This window comes from Camelus dromedarius, chromosome 3 (assembly GCF_036321535.1).
Source record: "Camelus dromedarius isolate mCamDro1 chromosome 3, mCamDro1.pat, whole genome shotgun sequence".
Taxonomy (NCBI): Eukaryota; Metazoa; Chordata; class Mammalia; order Artiodactyla; family Camelidae; genus Camelus; species Camelus dromedarius.
Window position 1 is genome coordinate 43,331,325 of NC_087438.1, and position 16,084 is coordinate 43,347,408.

General features: G+C 37.5%; 1 protein-coding gene across 1 annotated transcript in view; it reads right to left on the reverse strand.

The window, feature by feature from the left end:
- Window positions 1-16,084, reverse strand: part of ADAMTS6 (ADAM metallopeptidase with thrombospondin type 1 motif 6) — a 261,676-nt gene that overhangs the window by 5,535 nt on the left and 240,057 nt on the right. The window contains exons 23-24 of the mRNA XM_010974920.3: window positions 13,891-14,067; window positions 11,278-11,434 (exon numbers count right to left, since the gene is read on the reverse strand). Of these exons, the coding sequence (XP_010973222.1) occupies window positions 11,278-11,434; window positions 13,891-14,067 (334 nt within the window). The remainder of the gene's footprint in view (window positions 1-11,277; window positions 11,435-13,890; window positions 14,068-16,084) is intronic.

Sequence of the window (16,084 nt, forward strand, 5' to 3'; positions counted from 1 at the left end):
AAGAATATTTTCTGAAGTACTAGTTTATTGGGAGATTCTTTACTTCATTTTTGGAAGAATTTCTGGACCAGGGAAATTCTGAGATGAGCAAAATACAAGAAAATTCACAGATTTTTCTTTTAGATTTAGACTTTGGAATCTGATTAAATAATAGATAACAAATAAATAAAATAAAATATTCATAAATTATTTTTTCCTCCAACTACCCCTCCCATCCACGCATTCAGGCTGTTACCAGTATAAATAAATACTCAGGGATTCGGCTCCTGAGATGGCTGCTGGAAATGAGAAGATTCATTTGCAGGCAGGGGCTCCAGCACAGCCCTTTGGCCAGGAACAGTGTCCAGGAACAGTCTAGGGAAAGGCTAAAGGCAGCTGCCAAGGTAGCCACCTCTGAACTTCCCAGTACCTGTTAAGTTAGTTCTCAGCTAATTGGATTCCAAGTAACTTGATTGAAAGCAGGGAATCATTTGGGTCCTGGGAGCAAAATCAAGCTTAGGGAGGCAAAGACTGCTTATGAGTGTCCCAGGACCTGCCTGCACCAGGGGTTGAGGGGAGCAGATCTGGAGATGAATTCTGGTGCTGCTTCCTGCCAGGATTTGTTTGTCCTTGGCCAAATGACTTCACCTCTCCAAACCTCAGTTTCTTCATCTATGAAATGGGGACAGTGATAAGACCACCTCATCATAGGATGTTGTGAGGCTTACATGAGGTAACGCCTACAGAGTGAGCACTTAGTTTATTACCTCTTGTTACTGTTACCACCAACACATGTGCCTCTGAGAACAACTATTCTGTATTATTTCTCTGGGATCCCTGTCAAGCGGTATATAGGCTCTGAGTAAGGGCTACACATTGGCACACATAAGCAAATTAATGAATAGATTTTAACAAAGAGCAGGTGAATTATGATAAGGTGGGAGTGAGGAGAGATCTGGGGGAAGATCCAGGGTTGGGGACTGCCAAGCCTTGGATAACGGGCCCATTAAATGGTGACTCCTGGGCACTCAAGAAGGACACCTAGTCTTGATGGAATGTAGGGGGTTCCTATGAAGGAGCGGCCCTGAGGAAGATCTCATTCCTACTTCTTGGGTTTTCCTTCTAGGGACTGCCTGGACTGGAAGAATTGGTCTTCAGGGTGATGAAAACCTATTCACCAAAGAAAGTCAACCATGACTGGTCTTTCATTTTATAAGTTTTTAAACTCCATGAGATATTAGTCTAGTAATGATTACTAAAAATAATTTATCCCAGGGACACAAGGATGATTCAACACATGCAAATCAACGTGACACACCACACACCAACAAAAGAAAGGACAAAAAACACAAGCTCATCTCAATAGATGCAGAAAAAGCATTTGATAAAATTCAACAGCCTGATAAAAACTCTTACTAAAGTGAGTATAGAGGGGACATATCTCAATATAATACAAGCTATTTATGACAAATCCACAGCCAGCTTAATACTCAGTGGTGAAAAACTGAAAGCCTTGCCACTAAAATCTGAAACAAGACAAGGATGTCCACTCTCACCACTTCTATTCAACATAGTTTGGAAGTCCTAGCCACAGCAATCAGGCAAGAAAAAGAAATAAAAGGGATCCAAATTGGAAGAGAAGAGGTAAAATTGTCACTATATGTGGATGACGTGATACTATATACAGGAAATCCTAAAAACTCCACACAAAAACTAATAGAGCTGATAAAAAAATACAGCAAGGTAGCAGGATATAAGATTAACGTACAGAAATCAGTTGCATTTTTTTGCAGTAACAATGAAATAGCAGGAAAAGAAAGTAAAGAAACAATCACTTTTAAAATCACATCCAAAACAATAAAATACTTAGAAATAGAACTGACCAAGGAAGTGAATGACTTATACATGAAGAACTACAAAACACTGAGTAAGGAAATTAAAGAGGACTTAAAGAAATGGAAAGATAATCCATGCTCTTGGATTGGAAGAATCAATATTGTTAAGATGGCTATACTGCCCAAGGCAATCCACAGATTTAATGTGATCCCTATCAAATTACCAAGGACATTTTTCACAGAACTAGAACAAATAATCCTAAACTTCATATAGAATCACGAAAGACTCAGAATTGCCAGAGCAATATTGAAGAAAAAGAACAAAGCTGGAGGAATAACCCTCCTAGACTTCAGACTATACTATAGAGCTACAGTAATCAAAACATTGTGGTATTAACATAAAAACAGACATATGGATCAATGAAACAGAATAGAGAGCCCGGAAATAAACTCACAGACCTATGGTCAATTACTCTTTGACAAAGGAGACAAGAATATACAATGGAGAAAAGTTTCTTCAGCAAGTGGTGTTGGGAAAACTGGACAGCAGCATGTAAATCAATGAAGTTAGAACACTCCCTCACAGCATACACAAAAATAAACTCAAAATGGCCTAAAGACTTAAATATAAGACAAAACACGATAAATCTCCTAGAAGAAAACATAGGCAAAACATTCTTTGATATAAATCTTAGCAGTGTTCTCCTAGGGCAGTATACCCAGGCAACAGAAATAAAAGCAAAGATAAACAAATGGGACCTAATTAAACTTACAAGCTTTTGCACAGCAAAAGAAACCATAAGTAAAACAAAACGACAACCTATGGAACGGGAGAAAATATTTGCAAATGATGCAACTGACAAAGACAATTTCTAGAATATATAAACAGCTCATACAAATTAATAATAAAACAAACAAAAAACCCAAGCCAAAAATTGGCAGAAGACCTAAACAAGCAATTCTTCAATGAAGACACAGAAATGGCCAATAGGCACATGAAAAAAATGCTCAATATCACTAATTACCAGAGAAATGCAAGTCAAAACTACAATGAGGTATCAACTCACACCAGACAGAATGGCCATCATTCAAAAGTCCATGAACAATAAATGCTGGAGAGGGTGTGGAGAAAAGGGAACCCTCCTACACTGCTGGTGGGAATGTAGTTTGGTGCAGCCATTATGGAAAATGGTATGGAGATTCCTCAAAAAACTAAAAATATACTTACCATATGATCTAGCAATCCCACTGCTGGGCATATATCTGGAGGGAATTCTAATGAGAAAAGACACATGTACCTCTATATTCATAGCAGCACTATTTACAATAGCCAAGATATGGAAGCAACCTAAATGTCCACCAACAGATGACTGGATAGAGAAGTTGTGGTATATTTATACAATGGAATACTACGCAGCCTTAAGAGAGAATAAAATAATGCCACTTGCAGTAAACTGGATGGACCTGGAGACTGTCATTCTAAGTGAAGTAAGCCAGGAAGAGAAAGAAAAATGCCATATGATATCACTTATATGTGGAGACTAAAAAAAGAAAAGAAAAAAAGGAAAAAGGGGGCACTAATGAACTCATCTACAAAACAGAAACAGACTTGCAGACATAGTAAACAATTTTATGGTTACTGGGGGAAAGGATTTGGGAAGGGATAAATTTGGGAGTTTGAGATTTGCAAAGGTTAATCAGTATACATAAAAATAGATAAAAAGAAAATTTCTTCTGTGTAGCACAGGGAATTATATTCAATACCTTGTAACAACCTTTAATGAAAAAGAATATGAAAACGACTATATGTATATATATGTATGACTGGGACATTATGTTGTACTCTAGAAATTGACACATTGTAACTGACTATACTTCAATTAAAAAATAAAATAAAATAAATAAAATAAAGAGAAAAAATTTATATGCCAGGCATTGCTTTAGGCAGTTTTACGTATTTATTTATGTTTAACCTTTCTAAATTTAATCCTGTCAGCCTTACATAGATGGCAAAATTGAAGCTCAAAAAGGTTACAAAACTCATTTTGGGTCACGCAGCTAGTTGGTCTGAGAACTGGAACCACAGATCAGGTTTGTCTGACTCCAAAACCACTCGGTTTTGGGAGTATTCTTGACATCTTAATGCAAAAAGGTTTCTGCCTGTCAATGCTTCTGCGTTTTTGGCTGATACTAGTGATAAGCCAACCTGTGGGGACATCAATATCGGGAGGTTTGCTCTGCCACCTTAGAGAAAGTGAAAATATATATTTTTTAAAGGTGGTTTCTAGGTCGCAGGCATTCAGAATAGCCTGATTACATTTCTTCAGCTACCCCTCTCTTCCCAAATTTTGTAAAATTACATGAGTGAAAGGTAATTTTAACACACCAAGAAGTTTTAAAGCCCCATCATTACAGGAAGCTGAATGTAACCTCAAAAATATTAGCACAAGGTTTAAATTATATTGATGCATTCAGCCTACGTGTCACTTTTTGAGCTTAGCTAGAGAGGTTTTACTTGATTAGCCTTTGGATTGACTCACTGACATTTTGTGGATGTACATCATTGAGAGGTCTTAATTATAAAACTTATTATTCACTAGTCTGTCTGCCTCATCCTCAAAGCCCATTGGAAATATTAAATAGCCTTGTCATTCCCATCCTTCAGCCAATACATAATACAGCTTACATTTGTGATAAAACCATTCTGGAAAAGTTGTGCATAAAATAGGTCACATCTTCCCACTGATACCAAAATAATAACCATGTTCTGGTTTAATTTCTGAATGATCTTGAGTTAGTACAGATTTCTAGCTGATATCTAAAATATCTAACGATTGGTTTTTCTCTATCCAAGTAATACATAATCTGCAAATAAACAATTATCCTAGGAGAGTTACTAAAAGGAATTCTTTAGGTTGAATCTTTCTATAATACAATCACTCTGAAATTGAACTGTCTTGAAGGTTTGGTCTTAACTATGATATTTTTTTCGTGTAGCTACACTTACATCTACTGCTTTTTGAGTAGTAGAATCTGATCCAGCAGGGTCAAAGATTTTCAGATGAAGGAGCGTGATTTTCTCCTCGACTATCATCATGTACCAGCTAAATACTCTTTAGGGAGGGGAATGACAAGACATTATAGCTTTTTTCTTCTGAGGCTATTGGAAGGGTGGAGGTCCTTACTGTATGGTTTCTAGGACATATTCTGTGGACCTAACTAGTTTCTCTTTTTTTTACATCTCTTCTCACCCACCTGACCGAAAATAGTTTCACTTTACCCAAGGCCAGAGATTTCTGGTGGCAATGACAATTTATGGAATATACCTAAATTCTTCTCAGAGAGATTTGGGAATATATCAAGGGCTGAAAGCCAGCCCCTAGGCCCTACAATGTGAACTAGACCCATGATTAGAATCTTAAGTAACTTGCCACATATGCTGAAGTGGGTCTCATTGGTAATCTGGGTTTTGGTAGAGTTGAATGACAAAATTAGGCAAACAGTTTCAAAGGCAACACATGAATCTACTTATTACTGATCTGCCAATGGGTTTTTTCCCCGGGTGCTTTACATTAATCTTTCAGAACTCTCACCTAAGAGACATGCTTTCAAAAATAGCTGAACAGAGGCTTATGAATTTAGGAAGCAATTGGATTCAGATTCATTGTGACTCTGATGTCTTGACTTAATCCATGGAGTATAAGAGCAACTCCTGAAATGCAGCGCTCTTGTATTTATTTTCATAAAATGTTGCCAAACCTGCCTAAATTGTATCATTGGAGGAGCTGGGATACACAGGGATGTATCCTTCCATGACCAGGTTGGACCAGTCAGCATCTTTCTTTGGAGAATGCATGTTCCCTGTGCCTGTAAACTCTTTATGAGATTCAGAGGAAGAACCAGTAAGCAGAGAGTTATGACTCTCACCTAAGGGTCTATCTTTTGGATTACAAAAGTGCAAACAGCTGTACCTCTGTCAAACTGCCCTCAGAGATGCAGAGCCTGGTGAGAAGTGAGATGGTAAAGGCTCTGCATGTGCATGTGCATGTGCGGTGCAGGAGGGAGCTGTGGCTGGGGGATGTGAACTCAGCATACTTTTCCTGATGAAACTGTACTTGAGATCTTGACAGTTTATATATTCAGACTGGTTTTGCTTGGGAACTCAGTATTATTCATCGCAGTGGGAATAGTACATCAAATTTTTTATCCTTGAAGCAAGGTGATATCAACTGTGGAACTTTATTCTAATTGCATCTTAGCATGGACTAAGCCATTCCTTTCTTTCTTGCTTTCTCAGTTTCTTCTTATCCAGTCTTATGCTTTGGGTACCATAGTCAGCTTTGAGGTGCTATGAGCCCAACACAAATCCAGGGTTCTTTTCAAACCAGATAGCCAGCAATGTGAACTTGAGTGCTAAGGTAGATTATGAGTTCTTTAAAATGGCCACAAAAATGACTGGTCTTCCTTATCTCCTTAAAATCAAAGTTCAAGTGACCTTCACTATCCATGTCTTTCACTGATTTTAATATATTAGATGTGACTTTAAAACCCAAATTCAGTAGCTGTTTTGTTCCAGGGATCTTAGGAGACTTCTGGAGCTGCTCAGAGTCCTTACTTGAGGCAGACTGAGACCCACCAAAGCCACTGTTAGACAGCCAGGGCTGGTAAACCAATGTACACTAACCACATCTTTCCTGCTCACCTTTCCACACCATGAATCATTACCTGGCAGCAATAAATGCTAGATGACAGAATGCCTTGTGCTCTTGAGAGGCTTTTCTGAAAAGACTTACCATATAAACTACAAGGGAACTTGAAACTGCATAAAAATGAATAAAATGGCATTTGGGATAGAATTTCAGGTGAGCTTGAGTAGGCTAGTCCTAACTGCCAGATGTATTTTTTTAAAAAATTACTCTGAGTAGTATTTCAAATGCAGTGATACTCAGTATGTCTATAATTCACTCTTAGCAGATGTAGTATTACCCTCATCAGTGGCAGTGGCAGTCTGTCAAGATCGAGCCTATATCGCCTTAGTTCTTAGCTGAAGGTTTTCAGGAATAAAAAACTAAAGCAGATGTTGAACATGGCAAATTGTATCGCCTTTCTTCCTCCTCCTCCGATTTCCCTCTCACTACTTACTTTTGATTTCTTGATGTTCCACTTCTGATTTTCTTTCTTATTATCCTTTGTTGCCTTAACTTCCCTCCATTTCTTCAACCTCTCTCCAGTGTTTATTTTTAAAAATCTTATTTAAACTCCATTATATTTATACAGCTTTTGGGGACTAATGTGCTTAATTTCCAAATAGAAGCTTAAATTTCTTACCATGATTAATAGTATCCAGTGATGTAAATCTGAAACTTGGGAGTCATAGTGGACACTGGCATATCGTATTCTCATCCCTGTCTAATTGTTCATCAGGATCTTTTCACTCTCCTTTCTGTGTTGGTCTTTTCCCCCAGTTCATGATCCTTACTATATCTGCCTGAGTTCTAGTCTTCATCATCTCTAGCCTGGACTCTTATAACAACTTTTTAACTCTCCTTTTTAACTCTCTCCACACAAAGCTGCCCCTTTATACACCTGCCAGCCTAAGCATGTCATTCCCCAATTTCCTTCACTTGTTCCCTAGAACTCATAGATAAAATCCTAACTTCCTTCCACTGCATATAGGACCCTCCAAAACCAAGTCCCTGTCTCTCTCTTTATAGCCTCATCTCCACTGCCTGCTCATCTGCCACCCACTGTGACCATAGTGAATCATGTTTGACTCCACAGCCCCGTGACTGCACACAGTCATCCTCTGCCAGGAATGCCCAGCATCTTAACGTCTTTGTGGCCAGCCCTCCTGTGCCCTGCTCAAGCCTTCCTTCTGCATGCTGCTGCTGCTGATTACCCCTTCCTCTGTGTATTCATGGTAGCTTCTTTCTACCCCTGTTACGGTACTGTCCACATTGTGAAAATTGTTTGTTTGCAAGTTACCACCGCTACTAAACTGCACTTCCTTTGAGGACAGGGACCTTTCATAGTCTCAATGGCTGGCACATAGTAGGTATGTTGACTAATTAAATGAATTAATGGTTGGATGACTAGAGCATATAATTTGAACATTATCACCTTGAGGGAAGGGCAGATAGATATCTACATGATAAAGCAAGTTCAGTAACACGTTAACGCTAGAATACAGGAGGTGAGTGTTCACTGTAAAATTCTTTCAACTCTGCTATATGTTTGAAACTTTTTATTATTTTCATAACAAGATGTTAGGAGAGGAACCATCTCCTAAATTATGGTAGTTGAAACAATGCTTAAGGTTCTATCGGTGGCCTATGTTAGCCACAGAGACCCCACTGAAAGACTGTACTTTAGATCCCAAGAAATTTCCCTTAGTCCTACCCTATCTTGTTGGGGGTAGAGATGAACTAGATTCTCAGCAGCCTCCTCTTTAAAAGTCAAGAGAACCTGATTCTGTTGGAAAAAGAAGGGTACTCTTCTACCTCCTGCATTAACCAGAACCTGCTCCTTTCCCAACGACTGCACTTTCCTCCAAACTTTACTTTCATAAGAGGCACTTCTTATGAAATCTGACTTCCAGAAGCCCTCTCAGGTCACTCTCACATTACTTTCATGCAAGAGCCCCTTCTCTTTTGAAATTCATGTTATCTGCCCATTTCATATTCCTATGGATGACAAGTTATGATTCAAATCAATTGTTTCATCCTCTTTCTCAGGGTACATGCTGGGTTTTTCCAACTACGCACTACGGCTGGCTCACAGACCATTTAGTCTATGAAGCTTGCCTTAATCCAAAAGGTTGTCATTAGTCCTTTATTTGAACACTCTTAGCACTTCATAAACTGCTGAACTTAATACATCCCACTGTGCTTTTTTAAAACAGAAGTATCTTCCCTGTAAGATTATGAACTTGTAATATATTTGGATTTTTCATAATAAGTGGCAGAAGCTGGCAATAGCAAACATTAAATAATTAGGTTCTGATGAAATGAACAGAGTTTCAGATATTTAAATATATTCAATATATGCTATTGGGAAGCTAAAGAGAGCACAAAACAAGTTACAACAGATATGCTGTTTGTACTTTAATTCTAATTTTGTAAAAGAAAGTGATCCTGCTTTAAATGAGTCAACAGCTTTAGAGAATAACAATTCTAAGATTAGTCATACCTTGCAGGATTAATAATTTCCTAAAAATTTCCTCCTTTACTGAGAAGGCTAAAAATATTCTAACTGCTTACTTCAGATTATTATTAATAAAAGGTGATTTGGCCAGGCAGAAATGAGTATGAGGTATTTCTCCAAATAATACAAGAAACATCAGATTAACACCTATCCATTTTAAGAAATTTCTTTAAGGCAGAAATAAGTGCAGGTGCAAATGATATTCTGCCCACTCTAAAAACAGCATTACATCTTAAGCTGCAAAGCTTATGTATGACAATTACCCACTATAGAGAAGCTTCTGGAGAAATTATTAAAATGGCCTAAAATGAAGTAACAAACATAACTTCAACAGACATTATTGTGGGCATGTCAAAAAGCCAATTCTTTCAGCAATGGTTAATCTTTTGACTCAGGCTGACAGTCATGCCAGAAGTTTCTGTATTTCATAATCAGAAGCTCTGTTTTCATGTTAAAATACCTGATTTTAAAGAGTGAATTATGAATAGAGTATAAATGTAGTTGAAAATAACATGCCCTAGGGCTCTTCCAAATCTAGGTTCAAATCCTGACTCCATGACTCCCTAGGCTCGTCACACGGGCAAGTGACTACCCTGTGCCTCGGTCTCCGCATTGCTTATACCAACTCTCACAAAGTTGTGATCATGATTATACAACACACACAGATATTTATGTACATAAGGTATGTAAAATGGATAATGACTATAAAGGGCCCACCATAATACTCAACTTAGTTTAATGTGATAGTTGTATCCTCTCTTCCCCTTGAACTTTTAATCTTTCAACCCTGAAAAACAGACTCCCAAACCCATGTGACTGATTGCCAATAATTTACAATAGGTGAAAATTGTTTGCTGCAAGTCTTATAGAAAAGAGATTTTAAAATTTAGATTATTTACAGGAAATAGTTTTGCTATGAAAAATACTTCTGCTTGTCATAGATTTCGAGCCCTTCTCAAGAGAAGGAGAGCTAGATTTTTAGAATGTCCCTTACCAAACTGGCACTAGGGCCAGAGATTTCGCAAATTAAAATTGTGATTTTGAATTAAAGCAGGGTAAGGCTATACTTCTTTGAAAGAGTAAATTTCACAGTAAGTATACTGTGTTGAGGCTCAGATATCAAAACCAGACCACTAGGAAAGATGCAAAGATGCAAGTGGTCTGCCTCCTGTCATAGAAGATGACTGCTCTTCCTAAAATAAAATTTAAAAATAGGATTTTAAATATTAAAAAACAGGATTTAAAAAAATTCCTCAAACTGGATAAATCTGGTCAAAAGGAACAGTCTTTTTTAATAGATTTGTGAGCATATCACTTTCATTTGAAAAATACTAACAAATTATATTCAGCATAGCTTTTTTTTTTTTTTTCAGCATAGCTTTTTATTTTTGGTTTTGTTGTTTTTTTAAGCAGAGCCTTATGGCTGGATTTCTTACATAATTAAAATTTGTGACTTCAGATGTTCGTGTATTTGATCATGGCTCTATCGTCAAATGAGAAAGCAGTCTGAACTTCCTGGCTATGCCATATTTGTCTCTACACTCCCCGTAGGTTCTGTTACACAGTGCCTTGCATATAGTGGCATTCAGGAAATTTCAAATGAATGCTTAACTGAATAAACAAAGTACGTCTGTTTAAATAAGATATAAGAAAATTCAGGGTTTGGGCATGCATCTGCTAATAAAAGGATTTCCTCATATATAAAAGAGAAAAATTTCAAAGTCTGAAGACTTTTGTCTGCCTATATGAACAACTGTATAATCATATTTTTCTACTTTTCTACAATGAGAAAATTAACATTTGAACCATAAGTAGTTTCAAACATATGCTTTCATTATATGTATAACAAGCATGAATTTTAATCTTCACAATGGTAGAGATCCATTGTTACAGCCAAAAAGAAACAAGTTTTTACTTTTAAGCTTGGTTCATTAGAAATCATCTCTGTATTTCTAGCACAAGTTAAACATAGAATGTTAGGTTGGATGGAAGCTTTGAGATTATCCACTGCAATCTCTCATTACAGAGATAGGTAAACTTAGCTCTGGAAAGCTTAAGTGACTTAACAAGGTCATATAGTCAGTGGAAGAGTCAGGAAAAACACTTCGGTTTCCTGATTACATATCCATACATATGTGGCTTTCACAAATGCCCCGTACAAGCACACTACAAAGGTGGTTTGATGGGGCTCTTCGAACTCTGGGAATCAGCATAGGTGAGTCACCAGAGACCACGGGCCCCTTCTCTACAGGAAACTCACCTTCAGCATTGGAAATGGGGGTGCTGTCACATTTGCTTTCACACTGCTGCATTGATGGAGGCCGAGTAGTTTCCGGACAGTCACTCGATGCTTGTCCAGTGTAGGAGAGACATTGCACAGTCCGCATTTGCTGTCCAAGGCCACAGTGAGCAGAACACTACACCGAAAGACAGGGAGAAACAAAATACTGATCTCAACAATTTTCAGGAGGTAAAAAAGATACTATGTTATTTCAAATACCATATATGTTAATTTTTAAAGCCTGTATGTAGCTCATCTTGGAGAGGTATATGATTAGGTCATTCTACTAAATTCAAGGATCATGTTATTGCTCTAGAAAATGGAAGCAGTAGAATTTCCAGAAGACAACAGATGGAGACTTCCTGGGCTATTATTCCAACAGTTCCAAGCAGTGCTGGTGAACTTTAACAGGAGTATAATGAGGAAATCTTTATGACAAAGTAGAAATAATCAGAGATTCTGGGGCTGGGACTCCACTATTGCTCCCTATTTATCACAGGTTTGTGGGAAAACCACCTGAAGGTCTACTGGAGTGCTCTGAAAATGAAGAAAATCCTAGTTCAGTATAACAGCAGTGACTGCTGTGGGGCCTGGTGATGGGGTCAGTTAAGAAAAAAAAAGAGTTTAAGTAAGTATCTTGAGTTTTGTAAGGCAGTGAAAGTCACACAAATCTGAGAAGAGGTCCGGTGTCAGCCAGTTAGCATGTCTCCCTCTCCTTTTTCATCTACGTGTGGATTCAGATACTTTAGAATTGAAGTTACTGTGTGAGGGGCTTAGTTTCAGCTGGGACCGATCCGCTGTCCAGGCTGAAGAATGAAGTTGCATCTATTCTTTGGGCCCGGTGCCCAGAATACCAGAAAGCCTGTGAGATTTGGGATTAAAGGGATGAGGAGCTAATGGTGGGAAGACAGGTGATGGTGATGTTTACAACGTAAACAGACCGAGGCTCTGTTGAATTTATTTGCAACAACTTTCAAAGCACTTAGGACTTGCAAGGATATTCACAGACACTTTTATTTTTAAGTTTCTAAGTACAGAATGACAAATAAGTGCACCTTAGAGATGTATTAAAGCATCTTTGAAAATGTATTTTCACTGATTAATTTCAATTTTAGAAAACTGAATTGAAAATATAGATGAGAAGAAAAGGACTTGACAACATTAGGAACAATCTCAAATTCATAACTGTAAATTTGGTGAAATTATGAATATGCAAAAACTTTTAAATGATCTTTATATAAGAGTGCATTGCAACAAAGAATATATAAAAAAGGAAATTCCTATCTGGTTTAAATAAAAATTATGAGAGCATGTCTGTACTGATTCCTTAATAGCATAATAATTATAAATTATGAAATGGTCACACTTCTACAGGGAGGTAATTACATTCAGTGTTTATTTAAGCTTATGATGTATATATATTCCACTTAAGCACTTTGTAAATTAAACTAAATACTGTTAAACAAAAGCAAATTATTACCTATTTGTTATACAAATGCAAATGTTCATTGTTTTATGATCACACTTCTTTTGTTTCCCCCACAGGGCTGAGCACAGAGCAAGTATATTTATTTACCCTCGTGGAGATTCAAAATCTTTGCCTGCTCCCCTAAAAGCTCTGTGGATACTGCTAACTCTAGCAATACTGAATTTTGGCCATAGTTTTGGTAACTAGTTCTATGAAATGCCATTTTTAATAAGTAATGGCAGGCTCAGAGCACAAACAAAATCATGCTGGTGTAGTTATATACCACTATGATTTATTTGGGTCTCATATTTAAAAATGGCCATCTACAAGTTTAATTATAAATCCACAGGGAAAGAGTATTGATTGCCTAGAAATTTACTTTCTGGAGCATTATTTTTTAATATAACCTAATAGATTTGATTTTTGACATTCAAAAGAACAATACTTAATTTTCCTTCTATCCAAATACATCAATTTGCTTTGAAAGGAATTTAAGGTGACCTTCAGAAAGATAACACAATTTAAATGTGAGAAAGAAGAAAGAAAAAATAGGAATTGGAACATAAAATAGAAATGATTACAATCAATACAAAAATACATACCAAAAGCCCTATATACTGTTTCCCCATTCATAGTCTCCATCAGATAAATCCACTAAAGAATAAATACTAATACTATTTCAAAGATTGTCAGTCATTATCAAGCTAATTAAAACCTCACATATTTTCTATGAGGTTAAGAGGAGTTATTTTGCAAGTGGGAAAATTAAGACAACAGTATTAACTGATTCGTTCTTAAATTAGTGGAGAGAGTTGGCACTAGAATCCAAAGTTTTGGTAGCTTGTTCAAATCTCTGGGCATCTAAACTATTTCTCTTTTAATTTTAAGTTAAAATGTTAGGATCCAAGGAGAAGGTGACAGTGGGAAGTGTGTAGGTGTGGGAGAAACGTGGCTAGGTGTCTGTGTGTGACTGGGGCTGCCTGTACACTGAATCACACTCACATCACACACCTGGATTTCTGTGCGTTGTTACTCATCTCCTGAGCCCCTGCAACGACCCAATCAGGAACCTCAAGTGTCTCAAGGTGCTGCTTCAGCAGGACCCCACCATCCAGCTGCCTTACCTGGCCCCAGTCTCCTGTCACCCAGCGAGGGGGAGGGCAGCGGCCCAAGCTACAGCGGATGCGGACTGGGGGTTTGCTCTCCTCCGAACACTGTGCTGCTGGGAATGTTTTAGAAAGGTCACTGCTCTTGCACAGAACAATCCGATGCTTGAATCCTGGGCCACATTTGGGAGTGCACTGTAAATAAAAGAAATACTAATGAATAACAACAGTCTAAGGAGGAAAATTTGAGGAAAGTCTTTCTTCAAGTAAATATGTGTTTGGATATACAACATACACACACACTAAATTCTAGGCAAAGTCGTTCAGATATGAAGATTCCTTAAGTTCTTAAGCAGAACTTTTACTTTTTCCCTGAAGTCTTTAAGAGCTAAATCCAAAGTTTGCTTTTCTTGGCAGCATATTTTCTTTGATTGTGGGTAGGTTTATTCCTCAATTCCTCCTTATCCTTGGCCATATTCAGCGGTGAAAAGATTCTGCTAATTTTTGGAACATGGAATTCTTGGTTTATTACTTGCTAGGTACAGTCTTCTGAAAAGAATACTTATGTTACTAGTAGACCATGAGGAGTTGTTTTTGTGAAGCAAGCTAGTGTCTGACTATTCTTCAGTTGGACCAGTCTGTTCTTCATACCGAGGGAAAGACGCTTCTCCCTATATCATGAAGTCAATGATTGACCTCTTTTTCAAGTTAATTGGAGTGCTCTGTTCCAGAGGCACCTGTTTAACATGGTAGCTGGCTGAAGCCCTCCAGTTTTCTCTGCTGCTGCTGCTAATAAGGATGATGACAGCAGCGGCCATCCAAGAAATACTGTAGACACAGAGTGTTGTGCTGTGGGCCGTAGTTCACATAGGCCTCACAAAAGTTCTGTGAGATGACAATTATTATTCTGTTTTTAAAATGAAGAAACAACCTGAGAGTAAAGTGACTGGTAGAAAGTCATGCAGTGATTAAATGGCAGACCTCATGCTAACTCCTGAGTGTTTCCTGGCTGTTGGGCAATACACTTTGTACTTTGCATATATTATCTCATTTAATCCTCACAACCACACTGTCATTTTATGGTTCAAGAAGTCAAGACGTGCAATCTTATTTTGCAATCATGCATTCCGTAGAATGAATAAAACACTGATTCGAGTCTTTTGAGTTTGCTCCACTTGTGTCTGGTCCTCTTAAATTCACACTAAATCTCTTCCACTGTCCACCAATGTTAGAAGACACAGCCTTAAAGGATTTCTGTCACTTTCTTAATGCTTAATATTATTATTGATTATAATAACAACACTACTACCTTATATTCCATTAGAGCTTGATAGTTCACAGAACGCTTTCAATAAATTATTTTGATACAAGCTTTTAGTGTTGTTACCGATGAGGAAAGTTTAAGCAACTTAATCTAAGGTTAAACAGATAGCAAGTGGTAGAGCTGGAACTAAATCCTAAGCCTTCCCATCCACACTTTAGCTCTTAGCATTGACAAAAACAGTCTTGAGAATACATAAGAAGTATTATTATGAAAAACAAATGAGGTAAAGTACAAGAGGATAGAAGAGTACCTCAGACTTTAGGGATATGGGCAGAAACACACAGGATATATAGGGAATTCAGTTTTAGTATTTTGAGGCTAATTTTTCTACATTGGGAACATTTATTGAAAATGCACTTGTGCCACTTTCTTACCCCCTTCACATTTTAAAAGCACATGTATGTATAGTAAAGCCTGGGACATATGTCTCTTGCTTATTTTAACACCTTTTTCCAGTAGCAAGTAGCTTCTGCTGTTATTTGAAGACTGTGTTAATATCTAGCAGTCTTTCCTAAGAGCCTATACCAAAGTCCTGAAAACTTTTACAATTAGGGGAGGCAGACAATGCAAAGACAGACAATTCATTCGTGTCTGAGAAGTCCCCAGGGGGCCAAAGACAAGACAAAACAAAAAAAGACTGATAATAATACGGAGAAGAATAAAAAGAGAAAGCAACAGTAATGTTTACTATGTGTCAGACGGTGTTCTAAGTCCTTGCATGTCATAATCTACCTAATCTTCATGGAAACTTCACTGGTGCTGTTTTCACACCCATTTTACTAGTGGGAAACTGAAGCACTAAGAAGTACAGAGAAACTCAGATGGCAGCTCTGTAAAAGGTAATGCTCTGAAAGACAAATCTAAAAAGACACAAATCCTCTGTGGGAC